General features: G+C 37.6%; 1 protein-coding gene across 1 annotated transcript in view; it reads left to right on the top strand.

The window, feature by feature from the left end:
* Positions 1-4,654: 4,654 nt before the first annotated feature.
* Positions 4,655-22,591, top strand: part of LOC149774640 (uncharacterized) — an 89,425-nt gene continuing 71,488 nt past the window's right edge. Inside the window, exons 1-2 of the mRNA XM_089944964.1 lie at positions 4,655-6,718; positions 7,123-7,220. Of these exons, the coding sequence (XP_089801090.1) occupies positions 4,675-6,718; positions 7,123-7,220 (2,142 nt within the window). The 5' untranslated portion in view covers positions 4,655-4,674. The remainder of the gene's footprint in view (positions 6,719-7,122; positions 7,221-22,591) is intronic.

The following is a 22,591-nucleotide window of genomic DNA, read 5'->3' as shown; positions in this document are numbered from 1 at the left end:
GCATAGTTGGAGAACGCTGAAATTAACTCAAAAATACAAACAACAGTCATTGCACAGTTGAAGAACGCTGTAATTAACTCAAGAATCCGAACAACTGTCAATGTAAGGCTGGTGAATGCTGAAATTAACGCAGGAATACAAACAACTGTCTATGTAAAGATGGAGAACGCTGAAACTAACTCAAGAATCCAAACAACTGTCAATGTAAAGCCGGGAATGCTGAAATTAACGCAGAAATACAAACAACAGTCAATGTAAAGTGGAGAATGCTGAAATTCACTCAGGATTACAAACCACAGTCATTGCATTGTTGGAGAACGGTGAAATTAACTCAAGAACACAAACAACAGACATTGCATAGTTGGAGAACGCTGAAATTAACTCAAAAATACAAACAACAGTCATTGCACAGTTGGCGAATGCTGACATTAACTCAAGAATCAATGTAAAGCTGGAGAATGCTGAAATTAACGCAGGAATACAAACAGCGATCAATGTAAAGATGGAGAACGCTGAAATTAACTCAGGATTACAAACCACATTCATTGCATTGTTGGAGAACGGTGAAATTAACTCAAGAACACAAACAACAGACATTGCATAGTTGGAGAACGCTGAAATTAACTCAAAAATACAAACAACAGTCATTGCACAGTTGGCGAATGCTGAAATTAACTCAAGAATCAATGTAAAGCTGGAGAATGCTGAAATTAACGCAGGAATACAAACAGCGATCAATGTAAAGATGGAGAACGCTGAAATTAATTCATGTATACAAACAACAGTCATTGCATAGTTGGAGAACGCTGAAATTAACTCAAGAATACAAACAACTGTCTATGTAATGATGGAGAACGCTGAAATTAACTCAAGAATCCAAGCAACAGTCATTGCATAGTTGCACACTGAAATTAACTCAAGGTCATGTAGCACAATGGACACGATATGATCCATGCTAATCGTATCTCTATTCGAGTAATGAGCATGATATTATAATTTCTACTACTACTATTACTAACTACTACTAACTACTACCACTACTACTAACTACTATTACTACTACTACTAACTACTACTACTACTGCTACTACTACTACTAACTACGATTACTACTACTACTACTACGACTACTACTACTGCTAATAATTACTATTACTAATAACTACTACTACTACTAACTACTACTACTACGACTACTACTACTACTAACTACTACTACTACTGCTAACTACTACAAGTACTACTAACTATAAATACTACGAACTACTACTAATACTACTACTACTAACTACTACTAACTACTACTACTACTACTACGACTACTACTACTAACTACTACTACTACTAACTACTACTACTACGACTACTACTACTACTAACTACTACTTACTAACACTAATAACTACTACTACTACTAACTACTACTACTATACGACTACTACTACTGCTAACTACTACTACTACTACTAACTACTACAAGTACTACTAAATTCTAATACCACGAACTACTACTAATACTACTACTACTAACTATTACTAACTACTACTAACTACTACTACTAACTACTACTACTACTAACTATTACTACTACTACGACTACTACTACTACTAACTACTACTACTACTACTAACTACTACAAGTACTACTAAATTCTAATACCACGAACTACTACTAATACTACTACTACTAACTATTACTAACTACTACTAACTACTACTACTAACTACTACTACTACTAACTATTACTACTACTACGACTACTACTACTACTAACTACTACTACTAACTACTACTACTACTACGACTACTACTACTACTAACTTCTACTTACTAATCCTAATAACTACTACTACTACTAACTGCTACTACTACTACGACTACTACTACTACTAACTACTACTACTAACTACTACTACTACTACTACTACTACTACGACTACTACTACTACTACTAACTTCTACTTACTAATACTAATAACTACTACTACTACTAACTACTACTACTACTACGACTACTACTACTACTACTAACTACTACTTACTAATACTAATAACTACTAGTACTACTAACTGCTACTACTACTACGACTGCTACTACTACTACTACTAACTACTACTTACTAATACTAATAACTACTACTACTACTAACTACTACTTACTAATACTAATAACTACTACTACTACTAACTGCTACTACTACTACGACTACTACTACTACTAACTACTACTTACTAATACTAATAACTACTACTACTAACTGCTACTATTACTACTACTGCTACTACTACTACTAACTACTACTACTAACTACTACTACTACTACGACTACTACTACTACTAACTACTACTACTTCTAACTACTACTACTACTACTAACTACTACTACTACTACTAACTACTACTACTTCTACCACTATTTCTACAGCAGTAATCTGTACCGTAAATTTAGATACCAGGAACCATTGTATTATTCTTATTTGGAAAAGATTGCGTAAGTTTTATCAAATTCAGGATACGGATGATTAATGATCTTGAAATAAAGAATCAAATTGCAAAATAAAAGAGAAAAGTTGCATTTACCAACCTATTTAGAAAATGGAAAATCTAATCAAGAACAACCATATAAATATGTATACGGAAATACTATACTGAAATTGCTGACCTTTATATTACAACGGTATTCCTCAAATATTTGTCTTATGCTCAGTTATGATACCAAGAGAAAGCATATACAAACCGTATAAGGACAGTCTGTATCCCTTACCTATGAAATGGTAACGACAAGGAAGTGTCTGTATGGACTTGGATTGTATAGGCTTGTCTGTATGGATTGTTTGTTTGGTCTTGGACTTTATGGACTTGGATTGTATTGATTCGTCTGTATCGATATTGATTGCAATAATATGTCTGTATGGATTTGTCTGTAAGGATTTGAAATGCATGGATTTGGAATGTATGGACTAGTCTGTATGGATTTGTCAATATGGTATCGTCTGTATGGATTATTGTATGGATTTGGCATGTATGGATTTGGAAGGTATGGATTTCGAATGTATAGATTTGACTTACGAACTTAGAATGAATGGATTTTGAATGTATTGACTTGGAAGCATGGACTTAGAATGTAAGAATTTGTCTGCATGTATTTTGAATGCATATATTAGTCTGTAATCATTTGGAATATATATGGATTTGGAATGCATGAACTTGGAATGCATGAATTATCTGTATGGATCTGGAATGCATGTATTTGGAATGTATGGATTGTCTGTATGGATTTGGACAGTATGGATTTGTCTGTCTGTATGGATTTGGAATGTATGGATCGCCTCCATGGACTTGGAAAGTATGGATTTGTCTTAATGGATCTGGAATGTATGGATTTGGAATGCATGGATTTGGAATGTATGGACTTGTCATTATTGATTTGTCTATATGGACTTGTCTGTATGGGTTATTTGTATGGACTTGGAATGCATGGATTTGTATGTATGTACTTGTAACGCTTGAATTTGGAATGTAAGCATTTGAAACACATGATTGGAAATATTTGGATCTGGAACGTATGGATTTGGAGTGTATACATTTGGAATGTATGGATTTGTATGTCTGGATTTGGAACGCATGCATTTGGAATGTATGGATTTAGAACGCATGGATTTGAAAGGCATGGATTTGGAATGCATGGGGATTTGAACGCATGGATTCGGAATGTGTGGATCTGGAACGCGTGAATTTGGAACGCATGGGAATTTGGAACGCATAGATTCGAAATGTACGGATTTGCAACGCATACGGATTTGGAATTCATGGGGATTTGGAACGCATGAGGATTTGGAATGTGCGGATTTGGAACGTATGCATTTTGATTGTATCTGATATAAACTGCAATAACTAAAAGTGCAATAATTAGGCATACAGCGAGCAGTATATATATATATATATATATATATATATATATATATATATATATATATATATATATATATATATATCTTTTTGAAAGACTGAGTTTATCCGTATGTTATTGTCACTAGATAATGGGAATTGGCACTACATCTAAGAACTTAGTTAACCATCTCCCCACACGATATAGGTATTCAACATATTTCAACATGACCAATGTCTATCAAACGCTAATATAGAACAATAATAGGGTTGGGGTACAATGCCAGCGTCTAAGAAACGAATACGTTATGGAAGTAGTCCGGTATGAATAATTAATTTGCATACAAATATAATTATGATGCTCATGTATATTAATATTTTTACCTTGTAGTAAATCTAAGTTAACAGCGAGATATAGCGCTGAGCTTTATTTTCTCATCCACTCAGATTGTTGCTGACTAGCGGTATACTTCAGACAGAACTTGAAGAAATGCATATTGATTTCTATCCCAGAATAAACACGATAAAGATGGATCAGCTTTCAATGTATGTATGTATATCTATTTATTAATAAAAATATAACGGATTTATGAGAGATGCAAACTTTCTGACTATACTACTACAGCTTTGCAACATGTAGTAAATGAATAGATGGGTTAATGTCATCACTGTTAGTTAAATAGCTATACACGTGGTGAATAGTATGAGCTATTTATAACATCAAGGTCAGATCATGTAGATAAAGCCCAAACGTGTTGGCATTTTAGCAATAACTAGAACAAAATGGCGTTTGCTTCACTGACAGAGGGACGATTTGCTCAAGTCTTACAGTGTCCCATATGCCTAGAGACGCTTAGAAGACCGAAAGTTTTGCCATGCGGTCATACCTATTGTGCTTCGTGTCTTCAGTCACATATAAACAGTAAGGTGATCAACAGGGGGACTCCTCAGTCATGCTTTCCTTGCCCGGTGTGTAGGGCCGACACAACATTACCTGATAGCAAGGTGAGTGTAGACCATTGGGCGGAATCGTTTGCTGGCAACGTTATTGTATCTTCCTTTTTAGATGATGCGGGAGAGACTCATGGCGAAAAATTATGTGACATTTGTCTGAAGTGTAATAAGGAAACTTCAGCAACGTATGCCTGTAGAGACTGTAAGAATTTCTTATGTACAGTATGCAGAGCACATCACGATCAAATAACTTCACAAAATATCCACTGTGTTGTCGACTTATGTGCCGAGAATAAGTCTAAGTTCGTGATACCCATATTATCTCCGTTAGAAATGTGCCTTAAACATCCGAAGGAACATCTCAAGTTCTTTTGTGGAGATCACGATGCCCTCTGTTGTAATACCTGTGGATTTCTTGAACATCGAAAATGCGAAATAATTAAGCCGATCGATGATATGGTGAAGTCTTTAAATGTGGAAATCAAATCTAAGGACGTGGAGCTCAACATACGTAACATCGAAAGCTATATGAAGCAAATGGCAAGAAATATAAAAGAAAATGTTGAAAATATTAAAAAGGACAAAGCCACCGTTTTAAAGCAAATCCAAAGTGTCAGAGCAGAGCTAAATACCAAATTACAGAAACTAGAGGATGGTTTAATTGCCTCTCTTGAAGGAAATCATAAAACTGAAGATTTGACCCTACAGAATCAAGAGGCCAGGGGACAGAGTTTGATTACTGCAGTTGAGAGTGACCTGACTCAACTTGACCTTGTGATGACCTACGGGTCAGAGGTCCAAAAGATCATAATGCTGCACAACATGGAGAAGAATCAAAATAGATATCTTAAAGCCATATCGGAGTACCAAGAAGATATCAAAGATATCAAATTTATGTTTGAAGTTAATGCAGACCTAAAAAAATTGATGAATGAGTTTAACGCATTTGGACAAATAAAGGTGACCAGGACTAAACCCTGTCTTCTTCCGTATCCTGTGGTGGGAACATCGCTCCCGAAAGCGAAGATTGTAAGTGGATTGCTTGGAACCCCACTGGAAAACAGGAAGGCAGTAAAGACATCTGAATTCAGCGTGAAAATATCTGGAGAACATGCATCATGTTACATATCGGATGTTCTAACACTGCACGGAGGGAGGCATGTCTTTATCGATTATTACAATAAGACTATTAAAGTGTATGGAGAATATGGAGAAAATTATCAGTTTCAAGAGAGTATGACGCTTAACAGAAATCCATGGAATGCTTGTATCCTTTCTGTCAACAACCTGGCGGTGACTTTACCCATTAATAAGACCATTCTTGTCATTGGCATAGAGGACAAGATGCACATTGTCAGAGAGATCAAAACAAGACTCCAGTGTTGGGGTATAGCAGTGATGAAGGATCAATTGGTGATCACCACAGGACGTGATGAACACAGTGTCCTTATATTAGAAATAAATGGTTCAGAGATCAGAACTGTCCGACCTGACAATTATCAAAGTGAGAAACTACTAAACCCATATTATGTCAAAATAAACAAACCTGAAACAATCATATACATATCATATAATGGTGGGAATAAAATGGTTGCCTACAACACATCCTGTGATGTCATGTTTACATACACTGACCAAGACATGAATACACCACGCGGCATTGATACTGATAGAGAGGGTAACATTTGTCTGTGTGGTTACAGTTCGTTCAATGTCCAACAGATATCAGCGGACGGCAAGCTGATCAAGGCACTGATAACAAAGAAGGACGATAAGAAGCAACCACTTACAATAAGATTCTACAAAGACATGGACAGATTCTTTGTAACATACTCTGATTGTGATGCTGTTGAAGTGCATGACATGTGTGACTAAAAGTGTAAGAAGTAGAAGAACCATTCCATAGTAAGCATATTTGTGGAATCCTCTGATGACTGCCCATACACAGACAAGGGCCTTATATATTTGTTACTGCCTCATGTGAAAACTACATCTAGAGTTTATAACTTTCTGTAACGTAAAGAGAGACCAGAACAAGAGTCCAGTGTTGGGGTATAACAGTGTTGAAGGACCAGTTGGTGATCGCTACATTTAATGACGTCCTGATACTAGACATGGCAGGAATAGAGATCAGAGCAGTCCGACCAAGTGAGAAACTATTAGGTCTACGGTATGTCAAAATGAATCAGGCTGATACAGTAATATACGTATCATATTATAGTGGGAACAGAATGGTTGCCTCCGACACATTATGGAGTACTTTATTTATATACACAGATCAGGAGTTTTTGTCATTATATGGACTTGATCCTGACAGGGATGGGAATATTTACCTGTGTTCGTACAATGTCCAGCAGATAGCAGACGGGAAGCTCGTAAAGACTCTGATAACAAAGAAACACGAAGAAAAAAAACCCACCCAGTCTCAATTACATTTTTGGGGGACATGGACGATTCCTTGTAACATATGGATCATGTGATGCTGTTGAATTGTATTATTTGTGCGACTAGTTTTATATTGAAAAGAGTAAAAAGAAACGAACACCCAGATTATGTGTTCTGATATATACGTCACGGTAGCATACAAGTGAAGAAATTTTATTCTTAGCAAAATCACAAATTAGGTCATATTTAAAAAAAGTTTATATCGTTATTTTCATTAAATCTTTTCTGCATAATACTGAGTTAAATTAATATAGCATTTTATTAATCAATTCAGCTATCTATCTATCTATCTATCTATCTATCTATCTATGTTTATCTCTGTCTATCTCTCGTTATCTCTCTCCATCTAGCCATCTCTATCTCTCTCTCTCTATCTTTATCTCTCTCGATCTCTCTCCATATAGCTATCTCTATCTCTCTCTATCTCTCTATCATCTCTCTCTGTCTGTCTGTCTGTCTGTGTCTCTCTCTCTCTCTCTCTCTCTCTCTCTCTCTCTCTATATATATATATATATATATATATATATATATATAAATCTATATCGGTTCATGATTGACAAAAAAAGTTAAAAATAAATACAAATTAAGAGATCGTTATATTTGTATAAAATCCAGTACAATTGTTACCGTAAATTGTTTTACATATATTCTGAGTTAACTCCCTATACGTACATGTTAAATATAATTGATATTGACCCATTTGTGGATTGCATGTTCCTTAGTACATTATCAAATAACGAATGATGATGTAATAAATATAGGTGGTTGTTGTTATAGAGGAAGCTAGAGATCACGTGGAAACGAGTGAAATCGGTTGTGACCAGGAACTGGGGATCGAACTTCAAACTATACATGCATGGCTAATGGCTATAGAAGCTGTCTGTTTCAGTAAAATAAAAAGAGTTTAAGTTTTACAGTATTTCAATTTGTGATGCACATTTAACTTTATTATGGTTATGTAATTTACTTTTGTTTTATAAAGAAATCACTATAAAGCATTGAATGATTTTCACAAAATGATCTTTTACACAAATAACAACGTATATACTTATCTCTTTGTATAAAATATATACACACATGCTTACGCAAACACCTGTCTACCAACCTACATACATAGAGCACCGGTTGGACGTATGGTCTAAGGCGCTTGCCTTTAAAAATCACTGACATCTCAACTCCGTCCGCGTCGGTTCGAGTCTGGGCTCTGTTAAAACAGATAGGCTGAGTCGTAGTAGTTGACGAAATGTTACTGTCTAGACGGATTATTAAAAGCAATGATTTGATGCGAACTGTAGCAGTTTAGGACCAGCTGACTACGGTATATTTCGAGCTCTGGTAAATATTCATCAATGAAGGGGAAAGAAGACTTTGACCTTTGAACAGTTGCAACGTCACGTATGTTTTGGTCATACTCATATTATATAGCATGTTGTTGTTGTTGTTGTTGTTGTTGTTGTAACGATGTAAGTATATTGTTTTGCCATTCTTATTACCAGCTACATACGACATGTTTATGGTTGGTCACTTGCGTGTTCTTTGTAGTGACCCTTGCTCTGTTATGACCCGTATGGCGTCTATCGCTAGCCTGAATCCGAAACATTGCATCAACAAAGTTAACGCGGAATATTGCAAAGCAGCTGATGTGCGACAGTCCATTCAGACAGCGGATATACGAATTCTTCGTCTTCTTTGCTTATTGGCTCCGAGGCCCTTACTTTTCTATCAAAACTTTCAGTAGCATTTTTTCCATTAATTTAGTACTTTCACTTATAAATGCTCTGACATATATGCGATAGCCCTTGCCCTCAGTATAATTTTCCTTTGCTAGTTGTTATATACCCCAGAGAGCACTGGTCATAGTCTGAACCATTCCATTAGCGAAAGGTTACGCACATTTCTCATAAAAAAACTTTAAATAATTAGAGTTGTGTTTTCAATACTGTGTCTCTCACGCTTGTTGTGGAAATTGCGAGTATCACGTTTATTCATTTGCTTGTTTCAAGGTTTCATTAGTGATTCATTAAACTCGTCCAGATCTTTCACTTTATCATCTCTACTTTCAAATATAAGAAACATCTGCTTTAGTTCATCTAGAAACAAAGCCAGTGAACCCAAAAACTAACGGGTCTACTACCTGAGAGTACAGGATTTGTTTACTAAGTAGTTCCTAGTACACTATATTATTTTAGGTACACCTGACGTGCATGTTCGTGCGTGATCAAGGTGTTTAGTATCGTAAATTACTGCACGATTCTTACTACGTAAGGTTACTGGAGAAACAAAGGAATAAAATAAAAATAAATTATATAAAGTCTTTCACTTGAATGCATATCCTACCTGCGAATTTCCCTTTTAACTGTAGCATGAATAAAGGTTACAGATGCTAGATATACAAGATTATGAGACTTATTTAATTGATTAGGTAAAAGGCCTAATTATTTAGGCTTAATTCAAGCATAATCAGGTTTCTATATTATGTTCGTGTGTGTGTGTAAGAGAGAGAGAGAGAGAGAGAGAGAGAGAGTGAGTTGCACGCTTTAACGTGTTTGAGCAGGGTAGTTTAAAAAAGGCTGGAATTAGTTAAGTTAACTATTTAACCACAGTCACGAAAATTGGTAGGCATGTATATAAGCCTTGTAGACAACCTGGAATGATCACAGTAGACGATTAGGAAAATGTCTGGTAGACGACTAGGTATAAGCTAAGTAGACGACAAGGTATAAGGCTAGTAGACGACTTAGTGTGAGTGTAGCAGATGACGAGATAAAAGCCTAGTAGACAAGTAAGTGCATAGCGAGTCGAGAGAAATACGTGGCCATTAATTCTTGGTCAGGAAAGCAGGAAGGATGTCACCTGAAAAGTAATTCAAATATGAAAGAACGGAAATAATATTTGTATGAGTATTATTATTGTTGATTTAGGCTTAGCGCCATTATTCGGGAAACAATATACCATACATGGCGGCCATTATAAATGGTTGAGGAAGAATTTTGAAAACCCCGGTAAGAACCACTGACCCATGGAAAGTTATTGGCAAGCTTTCTCATATACCCATATTGGCCGAACCCTACAATCGAACCCACGCGGACAGGTGAGATGTCAGTGATCGGACAAGGTGAGTACTATAGACCACTCTGCCACCTGAGTCCCTGTATGAGTATTAGTTGGCGAATATAAAAACAAACAAAAATACAAACAATAAAAACTTAAATTCAACACAGTTTCAAAACAAGATCTCCATGGCATCCCAACATATGATTGAGTTATGGACAGTTTTCTTGTTAAAACGCAGTTCACACATCCCATTCCTGATTAAAGAAGATGTCTATCAACAGTGGTGCAATAGTGGTTGTAATTGCAGGAGTAAAGAGAGGTCCAAGAAAGTCCATATTTAACGGCCATATATCTGGAACAAATCTTCAATGCTTTCTTATAAGATATTGTCTTAAAAAAAGATTTAATAAGACTTGGTAATATTGGTGTGGATATTTTAAGAACATGAAATACAGTGATGTGATGTGATTTTGATTTTTAACGTAGCTTTAACAATTTTTCAGTCATATCGCTACGATATCTGCAATGTGGCAGTTTATAATGATGTCTAGCACTGGGGCATCATGCCACAGACATGTAGCATGATGTCCCACCCAGTCACATTATTCTGACACCGGGCCGACCAGTCCTAACACTAACCTCTTAATGCTGAGCGCCAAGCGAGGCAGCTGTTAGTACCATGTTTGTAAGTCTTTGGTATGACTCGGCCGGGGATCGAACCCACGACCTCCCGCATCCGAGGCGGACGCTCTAACCACTAGGCCACCGGAGCGGTATGAAATACAGAGTATCCGGTGCATTTACTTAGCAACGAGAAATACATGTGTGAAGACCTATTCATTAATACATCTTTTATGAAAGGATTTCTTCACCACCTTTTATGTGAAGATTTGTTTCGTAAACTCTAAGTCAATCCGTTTCTCAAATCCGGCAGAGAGAGAGAAGAAAGGAAGTTCAAGTCATTTGATGTAGTGTCACCCGATGATGAAGACGTGACTACATTCTTGGGGAATTGAAGGTACTCGGGATCGAGCTGCAAAGACAAAGCCTGTTTGAGCTTCTGGCCAGCAAAACTTTATTGAAATACTCAGCATATAAACTTACATTTCAATATCAAACTACAACAAGCTCAATTTTCGGATATAAGAAATACATATAAAACTACAATATTCTTTCACTTACCAACATCATACTTGTATAATAACTGCCGTTTAGAATGTAATACAGATAATTAAATATCGAATAAATTCACGATAGTAAAGGAATCTAAAATTCAATATTTCAGATTAATACCGTAATTAAACTATATTTTACTGAATTTATTCTAAAATGTCAACATATTAAACTCTATTATTGAAAGAGTATTTTATTTCTAAATTAACTATTACTAGTATGAAGTTGGTAGCGAACGTTGCTTTTACTATAATCAATAATATAGTTATAAGTAAATATAAGTTATTCAAACAATTAAACTTTCCATTACATTATATTAAAGAGTAGCAAAGAAATATTAAAATAATCTAATGTTTAAACATACTGATGTTAGGTTAACATCTTAACACTAAAAATTCTTATAACACTAAAAGTCTTATGCTATGAAAAATTGTACATAGACGGTTATCTTACCTGCAAAGACAAAGCCTGTCTGAGCTTCTGGCCAGCAAAACTGATGTCAGCTCGAGGCTGGGGCTTATATACCCGTTTTCTTAAGACAACGCCAAATATGGCGCGCTCCTAGCTCCTTGCGTTGGCCAGAATCTCAAAGTGAGGCTTCGTAGTCTCTTACAGATTATTGTCTAGGTCTATGTACATTATTACGTAAGTTCTTCTGCAAGATCAGCACATTTGCCCTCCATAGGAATCTTTGGAATCTGTCTAGTTCGTTATTTTCGTAACCTAATGAATGTACTCTTTTTGTGCTGAGTCTGAGATACAAGTAATGTTTTGTATAAGACGGTTCGTACTTGATCATAATAGCGTAATCATCGTTGAATAGTAGTATATAATTGTAACACGAATAAATGGATTAAATCTCAACATATTTTAGTAGAAGATTACTTCCAATATGATTTATCAATTTACTTCTAATACAATATAATCAAAACTTACTCTGTATACATTTAGAGGAATTTTCAATCTTGTTACTTGTACTAAAAAATTCTGTCCTAATAATACGCTCCGGTTCATTTGAGCCGAGTCCTCAAGGCTCGAGAGAAAAGTATTTTATTCATAAATAGAAGGGAAAAGGTGACATAAAAAAATACAATAATAAACATTGTGAGACATATTGTAAGTTCAAAAATACATGAGAAAAACACTGCAAATACTGAGTAAAATACAAAATATACAGTAAGAGAAACAATGCAAGTATTCATTGAGAAAAAAACCCACTGTAAAATACTGGGTAAAATGCAAAAATTACAATGAAAAAAAGCACTGAAAAATACTCTGCAGAATTATTCGCAATCTACTTCTTCGACTAGGCTTATTAAATAATTATAACACTAATATTAAGATGCAGTTCTTGTTATCTTTAATTTTCTTTTTTGTATATTATTTTACTCTTTTTTTTGTTATTTTTTTTAATAAAATTTTTATTTTATATAACATCAGCATAACATACTTTTGGGGGACTACGGTTATTATTTTGTTTCAGCCAAGTGTGGCAAATAGAATTCCCGTTCTTATGGATATTACTAGTGAGCCGATATTGAGTTTGTCTTCCTATTGCACAGATAATATCAACAAAGAATTACCAGCAACAATGAAGTAAAAATGGTTGCGAAGAGAATGTCATAAGAATTTGGTATTAGCCAAGAATAAGGAAAGTAACAATTTTAGTGTTGTGTTATGTCCTACCTTATAACCATAACGTCTATTCGCTTGCAATCAAACCTTGACCTGCGTATGTATCAAATAGAAATCGTATCTAACATAAGAGCAAAAGTGAAAATATCATTATACTCGTAACACTGGTTGATGTGGTCTGGTACAACTTTGAAATAGGCGTGTATTACCGAAGTTACACGTGACGTAGCAAAGAGAATGTATCGCCGTTATCGTTTCACACAAATTTGACTTAGAAGTTGGCCGTATGTAGGCCAACAGCTGCTCAGCAGCAGAGGGGCTGTACAGACCGAAACTTTTTGCACAATAAACCCCTCCAGGAAACTATTCCTCGATAGAGGGCTTATTTCGACGAAATAAACCCTTCTATTCAGAATACAGGACAAAAAAAAATGTCCCCCGAAAACTCGAAGAGTTTCCAGGGACAAACTCGTTGAGTTTGCACTGACAACTTGGGTTACTTCAATAAATCTGAAACAGTTTCCGTGGCGGGGTCGTTATTGAAAAATCCATGGGTCGGGTCCATCCCCTCTGCTGCTCTGGGAAATGAGTTTCCAAGGAAAAACATTTTTATGTTGCAAATAGTGTATCAAGTCCAATACGGTATCTTGTTCTGGGATCGTGTAAATTTATTGTCACAAATCCGTGAGGTTTTCTTTGAGCATGACTGAAGAAATTTTTAAATTTATTTAAATCCATATCGCCACCACACCAGGTTTGATGAATATTTCTCAGTGTATGTGTATCAACTCCATTGAATATCGCAAGAAGATTACAATTATCCCTGATTACTTTAGGAATTTGTGTATAACGCTGAGTAACATAAATCACATCAGTGTTTTTGTGACGTCCCCGGGAAAATATTCTTGCGGGATTTTTTTGCTTGTCCAACATAACATCATCATACACTACTAGGTTGTTAATTGATTCATCAAGATCCTCGACGCTGGGGGCTTCTTCGATATCAGTGATAAATTCAACAACATCCTCACCGTCTTTACTCAGCGCGCTTGCACTCTCATTAAAATCTTTTATAACGTTATAGCATCGTTGATCATCTACAGATGGAGCTATCAAATACAGTTTATCCCATTTCATCCACTTCATTATCAAGTTCAGCAACAGCTGTGTTTTACCTGAACCGGATGGCCCAATTATAATCGCGCGGATAGAGTTTGGTAGCACTGAATTATGCTTAACTGGCTCTTTCTTTTTTGTCGCAGAAAAATCTGTAATTTCCATTTGTATATAAAGAATAATAATTATGGATCTATATTGTGTGAAGTGTAAGGCACGAACCCCTACGAATGATCTAACAACCATTACAACAAAAAATAACAGACAAGCACTTTCTGGTAAGTGTACGCGATGTGGCACAAAAAAATTTAGATTTCAAAAAAAAAGCGAGAATTTAGCGGAGGTGACATTGCAGCCAAACTTGGAAAGCTCCCCGGAACTCCCTGGGCAAAGTATCCCGGAGAAAAACATCTCCCAGGATACAATTACTGCGGTCCAGGGACCCGACTAGATATCAGACTTGATGAACAGTCTAAACCAAAACCGGGAGAGTATCCGATAAACGCTATCGACGCAGCGTGTCACATACATGATGTTGCTTATCGAAGTAAAGATCTACAAGACAGGCATATCGCGGATGTGAAATTAATTCATGCACTAAGCGCCATAAAAAATAAATCATTTAAGGAGTCACTCGCTAATTGGTTAGTAAGATCAGCGATGAAATCTAAATTAGTATTAGGCGCTGGATAATTAAATAAAAATGCAAGCGATTTATTATTCCCCAATCGGATACTGGAGAGGTAACTCAGCAATTAATAAACTCGCCAACGCGGCATCAGTAACACGCGAGGTTGCCAAAAATTGGCTATCAAAACAAGCAATATGGCAAATCTACTTACCACCACCTCGACAAATCAACTTTGCACATTTTGATGTTAGTGTGCCCAATGAAGTTCATCAGGCTGACATACTATTCCTGCCTCATGATACTGTCCGTAGAAAAATATACAAATACGCGCTAACAGTAGTTGATGTTGCCAGTAGATACAAAGAAGCAGAACCGTTAGCGACTAAAACAGCGTCCGAAGTCGCCTCTGCGTTTAAACGAATTTATCAACGAGGACCTCTAAACTGGCCACGATTATTACAAGTTGATCCTGGCAAGGAATTTCAGGGCGCGGTGTCATCACTGACAAAGCAGCATAACGTTACCATACGACGAGGACATACTGAAATTCATCGGGATCAGGCAATTGTTGAGCGATTTAATAGAACACTCGCTGAGAGATTATTCGGATACCAGTACGCGAGGGAATTCATTTACGATACGAGATCTCGTGAATGGGTTGCAAGACTGCCAAACGTGATAGCCGCACTGAATAATGAAATTACCAGAACAACAAACATGAGACCTGTAAATGCAATCACAAAAAAATATATACCCCGCGTCAGTGAACGCGGACAACAGCAACAAAATGTTTCAATGCAGCCAGGGACGCTAGCGTCCCCACTGCTGGGTAATGTCACCGTTAGGTATTTATACGAACCAGGCGAACTAGAAGGAGGAAAAAAAAGAGCAACCGATCCCACATGGAGTGTTACTACACATAAGATATCCAGCATAACCAGATCAACTGGGAGAAACGCAATCTACAGATTAGATTCGACTGCTCCTCAACGCGGATTTAAACGCGAGCAACTTCAGGTGATTCCCGAGGATACACAATTACCACCCCGATCACTAAAGTGATCCGCACTGAAGTGATTCAATCATTTAAATAACTGCAGCAACACCTCTGCGTCGGTTACACTCAAGACAGGTCAACATCACATTTTCACGTGTATGACCGCGACTGCTATCTATTCTATCTACGGTGAATTGCCTTGGGTCGTTTTTCGAATACTGCCACAGCAATAAACAATTACAACTCGCACAGTGATTATTCTGCTGTTGTTGTAATTGTATTACAAATTCAACATCCAAACTTTGTTTGGGATCAAACTCTCTACCATTTTTTTTGTCGCTCTGTTTGTAACCGGCTAATTTCTTTCTTATTGTGTCATCAGCGATTGAGCTGTCGTTGACAACATCATCTAATACAATTCTTCGTAACTGACCTATCCTTCTTACTCTTGACACGGCTAAATAAACTAAATTTGACCACTCGATGCGATCATCAACAATCCAAACTGTTGTATCTGAAATAGTTAGTCCCTGCGAACTGTGGATGGTCATAGCGTATCCTAGCGTCCACGGGGATTTGCTCATTTTCAGTGCCTGTTCAACAGCATCAACATCAACTGTGACAATATCATTTAATACTAAATTCTGTTTCTCCGGACCCGACGCAGTCAGGCGCCCTGGAATATCAACATCAATATTCTGCAATCGCGTATCAGCTGGTCTATAACACAACGGCACTGGCAACATGGGAAATTTCTTCTGATGTAACTGAAATAACCGCTGCTGAAGTGTGTCCCTGACTATCTTTCTACTTGCCACAATTAAATCACCTGGTTTCCACGTTTCCCAAAAGTCGCTCAGCGAAGTCTCTGGAATTATTTCACGCATTATCTCACACTGGACTTTATTGGTTTGTAGCCTGATCAGTGCCTTAAACTCTTTCAGCGTTTCATCGAGTGCTCTAACATCGTTAGTTATTTCCTCATAATAATCTACAAAAGTTTTCAGCCACTCGTGTGGAGATTCACCTGTAAATGGGGGTGGTTGACCATGATCGCCGCACATCACCACTGCGGTATTTTTCTTTAGCAGCCAATCCAGAAACTGTTTTAATGTATCCAACGGCACAGTGTCTATCTCATCCCAGATGATTTTCTCGGGAATATATTTCGTTCCCATTCGTTCAGGTGTCCACGTGCCGCCGCTGTATTTGAAAAAACTGTGATACGTGCACGCGTTAACATCCCGTTGTCTCATCTCCCTGGCAAGTCTGTGTGTGGGTGTTAGCACAATCATGTCAGAGTTTCTAAATAATTCAATCGCTCGAGTTGTTTTACCAGAACCACCAGGACCGTTCAGATAAACTGTTTTGTGTCTTGTAACAGGATCGTGCACCGGCGGCAACAACGAAGTTGCCCCCGACGAAACCATCGAAGATATTTCTGCGCTGCGATACTCATCCTCGATTTCAACATCAGCCGATTTACAATATCCGTGTAACATTTCATTCTTTATTCTCCACGAGCCCCACGATGGATCATCCGATATAACATTATCCAACAGCGCTGAGTGTTTTTTATCAATATAAAATGAATCCGTTGCAACTCTCACTGCGGCAACAGGGAATCTATTGATCATCGACAACAAATTTATGGATACATAAGCCAGCATCGAAGATCTCAAATGTATGTACTGAGATGATTCTCCGTCAATATAACTAAAAACAGTCCCTAGTTTTTCCCCGTTTGACAGAAACACATCTTTGCGGTTACAGAACATGTTGTTCGTGGCTGCATCAGCGACAATAAGATCCAATTCAGTCTTGTCCATGATTAATCGACTGTGATGTTGTTTATGATCATACGCTCCACCTTGAGTGAATTTCCCTATTATTCTTCGTCCTAGATCTTTTGCTGTGCTTTCATCATTTCTGAGTTTGCTTTTAAGTACTTCAGGAGCTTTCTTGATGATAGCGTCGATAGAAGTTTCTGGATATTCTCGTGACCAATCTTCGATGACTTCTTCTAACGTAACCGGCGTTGGAGTTGGCAACCAAACTTCGGTTTGACGACAATAACATATAATCGCTTCGCTGACCGTCAGCGACAACAGTATTCGACTGTCAAGCATGTATCGCAATAACACTATCGGTGCCCATCGCTTCTCAACGAAATGTCTGCCAAACCAAACATAACACACAGGATGTAAATCCTTAGCGAATTTAAACGACGACACACAAGCAAATCCGGTCAAGTCAAAATCGGGTAAAACACCGTTGACAGCTACTCTTGTCATGGTATTGCCAGCGTGGCCAAACCGTTTAAAATATTCGCTGCATTCTCCACGCCCAAGGAAACTTCCTGGATAACACGCCGTCATGTCCACGGATATCATACCGCGGTGATCATACTGAGTATTCCACAAACCGCCGTGTCCGTATTCGACACAGCTCTGCTGGATATCAGCAAGAAAACTTTTCGGAGTTGGTCTCCATGAATTTCGTTCCCGGGCTACATGCGCGACAACACCCGGGACAGTAAAACAGTGTGTCAGTAACGTATCAGTGTTGCCAGCATGATATTTTTCTGCGAGTTTTTTCATTTCCTGCTGTAACGCCATTGTTCTGTATATTTCCCCGTTGGGTCTCACAAACTGATCATATTCTCCATCTTCGCTACTTCTGAATAACCACACAGACACTGGATCGGTTTTACTTATCTGATAAATAAAATCAAACATGCTCCCAGAATTGCTTTGCAATTCCGGATAATACTTCACAACACGGTCTTGCGGAAATATCCTAACCGAGTCAGTCCAGGCGTGACTGTTATGATCGATAATAGTTATTGGTGTTCCACGGGAATTGTATTTACACTCATACAATACCTCACCGGTTAACGATGAAACCGTTATAGGAAATTTTAGTAATCGCTCTAGCTCAGCAACATCATTTATTGACGCTCCTTTATCCGCTACTCGTGTCGCCCACGCTGTTATTTTAGTTTGTCTTAGCGGTGTTAGGCCGTTTCCTCGCATTGCATTTTTAAAATGTTCCATTACTCGCTCAGCTACACAATTCAACACCGACACCTTCATCGGTTTGAGTTTATCAACGCGTGGTTTCTTCATCGGATAAATTCCATAAACAACTGCGGTCACAGGATACGCTCTGGCATAATATGGTATATCAATCCCAACAAGTACTCCCGGTTTTGAGTCTTTACTTAACAGAACGGTTTTTCCACGAACGCCTCTGGCATCAAGAACAGGGTCTAGTTTGTCTCTGATAATCCACGTTCCCTCGCCGACTCCAACAATAAATTTTATCTGTACGAAATATCTTCTATCGTCGAGATACCCAATTATGTTACGCGCGATTGTATCGTTCATGGTAGCATCAATGATACGGTCACGAGAAATGCTTTGCATTTCCCGAGAAACGCTCGCGTTTCCGAGGATAATTTTATACGAAGACCACGTGTGTGCGGCACCATCACGACGAAACTCTTCTTTGGCATTCTTGATAACACCAATTACCTCTGCTAACTCTCTTCGTCGTGGATCAGCGGTTAACCGGTCAAGATCGAATCTAGAACCTGATATGGGTTTTATTCTGGATAGTCTTTCAAACCCCATTATTATAATTAAGACAAATATTTAAATAGACAAATATATTATATGATGAACCAATGCAAGTGGATCAAACTAAATTCATCAGCGCCGTGTAGCAAACCCTGCAGAGGCGAATACTGTGGACAACATGCTCAACAGGTCCGCGGTGGGAGTCTAGGACCGATACCGTGTATCAGATGCGGCATTGGAGTACGAGGAAAAACGCAATTATGTTCAGCGTGTGGTGGAAAACGCTATCGAGAACTAAAACGGTATTATGATAAAAAAAATCCAGACTGTGATAACGCTCTCAAATGCGAGCGTGATTACATAAATAAGTTTTCAGACAAATTATGAATTAGACAATGATTTGCTTATAGTATAATGAATCAAGAATTCGTCCGACATCCAACTATTCCAAATTATGAGGCAAACCGAGATGGCATAGTGAGAAACTACAGGCTGAGGAAACAAGTTGGTACAGTTGATAATGCTGGTTATTTAAGATTTACTGTTAGGAAAGGGAGGTATTTATGTCATCGTTTCGTCTATGAGGTTTTTAACGGAGAGATCCCTAAAGGCCTTGTCATTGATCATATTAACGGGAACAGACTTGATAACAGTATTGAAAACCTTCAAGCGATCACTCAGAGCAAGAATACCATACGAGGAAGAGTTAAATGTAAAACAGCTATAAGAAGAGCAGTGAAATCTGTGAATGTTGAGACTCGTGAAGAAATAATATTTCAATCAATGAGCGCAGCCGGTAGGTATTTCGGTATTTGTCCACCTTCTGTACAGCATGTCGCAGATGGGATCTACAAAACAGCATTTTCAAAGAAGCTCAAACAGAAGATTTCATTCTGTTATATAACTCTTATCGTTGACACAAACGACGATAACTCCTCCGAGAGTGTGTAACGCTTTGCAGAGTTGTCGTTGCTGGTCAGAGGATTTGCTCCCCCTAAGAAAGCCACCTTGATAAAATATTTTATCGAGTTCATAACATGTAATCATTTATTTACCGTAGAATATATATTTTTTTACAAACAATATCCTCGTTTTACTGAATATATCCGACTGTTTTGCTCTTCTGTGCTTGTTATATGACCGCGCTTAAGAAAACATACAATTAAAATATTTTAAACAAGTCCCGCCCACTGCTAGAGCGAATTTCCAACTCGCAAGTAACAGTTGGGTTATATACGAAATCGCTCCCTAAGACCTTTGGGTCGATCGAAAGTCAGCACGCGCAAGCAAAACCATAAATTTAATCCGCCAATGGCGGGTGTCTTTTGTGCACCATCCAATGGTCGATTCAATGGATGGTTTTGCTCTGCTGCTGACCGTAGAAAATGACCCACCTGTGTATGTTTGTGTCGTCATAGGATAAGGTCTTAGGATAAGTTAGGATAAGATTACATGTTCATTGTGCCTTTACTTGCTGTCATACTCGAATCAGAGGTTAAAGGTTGTCTGTTCTGTACCGTCTCTTAGGATAAGATTACATGTTCATTGTACCTTTGCTTGCTGTGATACTCGAATCAGAGGTAAAGGTTGTCTGTTCTGTACCGTCTCTTAGGATAAGATTACATGTTCATTGTACCTTTGCTTGCTGTGATACTCGAATCAGAGGTAAAGGTTGTTTGTGTTGTCAAATAAATGTTTGCCGGGCCTGCTAGAGAACTCGATCCTAGAAGCCAGGGCTGTCTCGTCTTGTAAATAAATGTGCCTCTGAGTCACTTGGCAGTCAGAGGGGTCCGTCCTTAGGATAAGTTACGTGTTATATGTTTGTCCTTGTCAATTCACTAAACACGTCCTCTTGAGCCTATAGAACGTTATTTGACGATCTAGAGGCTCTTGCAGGGGATAAAGTGTTTCGTGTTACATGTTGTATTGTCATGTCGGAAGCAGTCCTCGTGGGGTTTTAGAACGTTATTTGACGATCTAGGCCCTTGCAGGGGATAAATGTTTCCGACTGTCTCGTTTTGTTTTGGAAAGCTAGCGTTTCTCATGCAAAGTGTTTCTATTAAAAATATAAAAATATATAATAATATGAATCACGAAAATATAAATACCATACTTGTTGAAATTAAAGAATTACAACAGCGAGGTTTTAATATTTTACTAGACACTGAAACAATTATGTCAGATTTTGAATCCTTGAATGAGCTATCACGCTTGGGGAAGAACAATCTCCCTGCTCGTTATAGGTTCATTAAGGGTTTGCAAGATCGTGTTTACAGATCACTTGCCGGGATAACTGAAAATCAGGTATCTGAATTTATTCCACTGTGCCGTGCAGTTGAGAAGATTCGTCTTGGATTGTCACAAGAGTATGAGACTCGAAAATTAATTAGCACCAGGGTGAGACGGTTAAAAGGTTATATAAAGAATCTAGACACGGAAATGCCTTGCATTTCTGACAAAAATACTAGTGTTTCTGACTACGAGGCCGACAAGGAAGTATAAACCGCATAGCGTGTGACTCACAGCACAAAGTGAAAGTAGAACCTGAGAACGCTAGCGCCCCCCCCCCCCCCCGCTTGGAGTGTAAAGCACATTTCCACGGGTAAAAAAAAAAGTGTATTATTTTTTTGGCCCTTGGAAACTCAAAGAGTTTCTCAAGTGAAGGGCGCTTTCAGATTTTCAGGATTTGCTTAAGCGTTTCAACATCAATACAGGAATGAGAATAGTTCATAATCTGTTCTCGTTGACACCAAACTATGATCATATGATTTTGCTGTAGCTCTGTTAATTGTGACGGAGTTAACAAGAAGTCTTCGTCACCATACACGTCAATAACTATTTTAACGGGGAAATACTGTTCTGGGAATGTCTGTATTTGAAATGCGGTTTTTATTGCCTCGTAAAGAATTTGCTTATCATGAATATGAACTCGTGCATGAATGTACTCGGGTTGATACATTATACACAACCGTTTTTTTTTAAATGCGTGCTAGCACTTTCAACGATAACTTATGCTGGTTTTGATAGGGTATTTGCACGATAAAATGACGAAAATGGATCAGTGCAGAAAAAAAAACTATTATAAATATTATGGATCCCTTGACTTAGGACTTC

Source organism: Sinohyriopsis cumingii, unplaced genomic scaffold (assembly GCF_028554795.1).
Source record: "Sinohyriopsis cumingii isolate HCF-2022 unplaced genomic scaffold, ASM2855479v2 utg000160l, whole genome shotgun sequence".
Classification (NCBI taxonomy): Eukaryota; Metazoa; Mollusca; class Bivalvia; order Unionida; family Unionidae; genus Sinohyriopsis; species Sinohyriopsis cumingii.
The sequence above is the reverse complement of the archived record's forward strand: the minus strand, read 5'-3'. Positions and strand labels throughout refer to the sequence as shown.